This window comes from Neomonachus schauinslandi, unplaced genomic scaffold (genome assembly GCF_002201575.2).
Source record: "Neomonachus schauinslandi unplaced genomic scaffold, ASM220157v2 HiC_scaffold_8059, whole genome shotgun sequence".
Lineage (NCBI taxonomy): Eukaryota > Metazoa > Chordata > Mammalia > Carnivora > Phocidae > Neomonachus > Neomonachus schauinslandi.
This window is the reverse complement of record NW_025416746.1, coordinates 1-1,009: the sequence shown is the minus strand read 5'-3', so window position 1 is coordinate 1,009 and position 1,009 is coordinate 1. Positions and strand designations below refer to the sequence as shown.

The window sequence follows — 1,009 nt, the reverse complement described above, 5'->3', positions numbered from 1 at the left end:
CTTTCCTTTCCTTTCCTTTCCTTTCCTTTCCTTTCCTTTCCTTTCCATTGAGTCTTGACTATAAAAATGCAATTTTTCTTTTTTTAATTTGAATTCAGTTAGCCAACATATAATACATCATTAGTTTTTGATGTAATTTTCAATGATTCATGAGTTGCATATAACACCCTATGCTCATCACATCACATGCCCAATTATTCTATAATTTTGAGATGATTTGTAGTCTCTGGAGTGACAACTCTTTGAGGAGCCCTTATAATCTCCATATGGAGAGACAGAAAGACTTTTCCAAGTGCAGAAGGAGAAGATGAGAGCTAGTGTGCATAATTTGGGTATCGAGTGGAGGAAAAAGTTGGGGGCGGGAAGAGAGGGGCAAAAGATAAGTAATTAAGTGAAGAGCTTGATGAAAAAAAAGAGGTTGTGCGAAAGGAAACAATATGGAATACTGAAAGAAAACATATGAAATTATGTAAATTTTGAAAAGCATTCAATGATGGTATATACTAAAGTAAAAAGGAAGGTGGGGGGAGAACAGGTAGGGAAAAGAATCAGAGTGAAAGACTAGAAAGTGAAAAGAAAAAAACGGAGCATATCCCAGACTCACCTTGAAGTTCTCAGGATCCACATGCAGCTGGTCACAGTGCAGCTCACTGAGCTTAGCAAAGGTGCCCTTGAGGTTGTCCAGATTCTTCAGGCCATCACTAAAGGAATTCAGCACCTTCTTGCCATGGGCCTTGACCTTGGGGTTGCTCATAATAGCATTAGGAGAGGACAGGTCCCCAAAGGAGTCAAAGAACCTCTGAGTCCAGGGGTAGACAACCAGCAGCCTGAGGGGTGAAAACAGCACAGAGGACAGGGGAGTCGGAGCCTGTCAGAAACCCAGGGGACTGAGCCATTTCCACCTGCCCAGCTTCCATTCACTCTCTGTAAGCCTGCCTTGCCACCTGGATACCAACCTGCCCAGGGCCTCACCACCAACTTCATCCACGTTCACCTTGCTCCACAGGGC

The 1,009-nt window shown here is 43.3% G+C and overlaps 1 protein-coding gene across 1 annotated transcript; it reads right to left on the bottom strand.

Annotated features, from left to right (window-relative positions):
- Positions 1–604: 604 nt before the first annotated feature.
- On the bottom strand, positions 605–1,003 carry LOC110577883 (hemoglobin subunit beta-like; the record flags this gene model as incomplete). Its single annotated transcript, XM_044912553.1, has 2 exons — positions 605–827; positions 957–1,003. Coding segments are annotated over 2 exons (270 nt in total), but the record flags the coding sequence as incomplete, so codon positions are not given.
- Between the last annotated feature and the right edge of the window lie 6 nt (positions 1,004–1,009).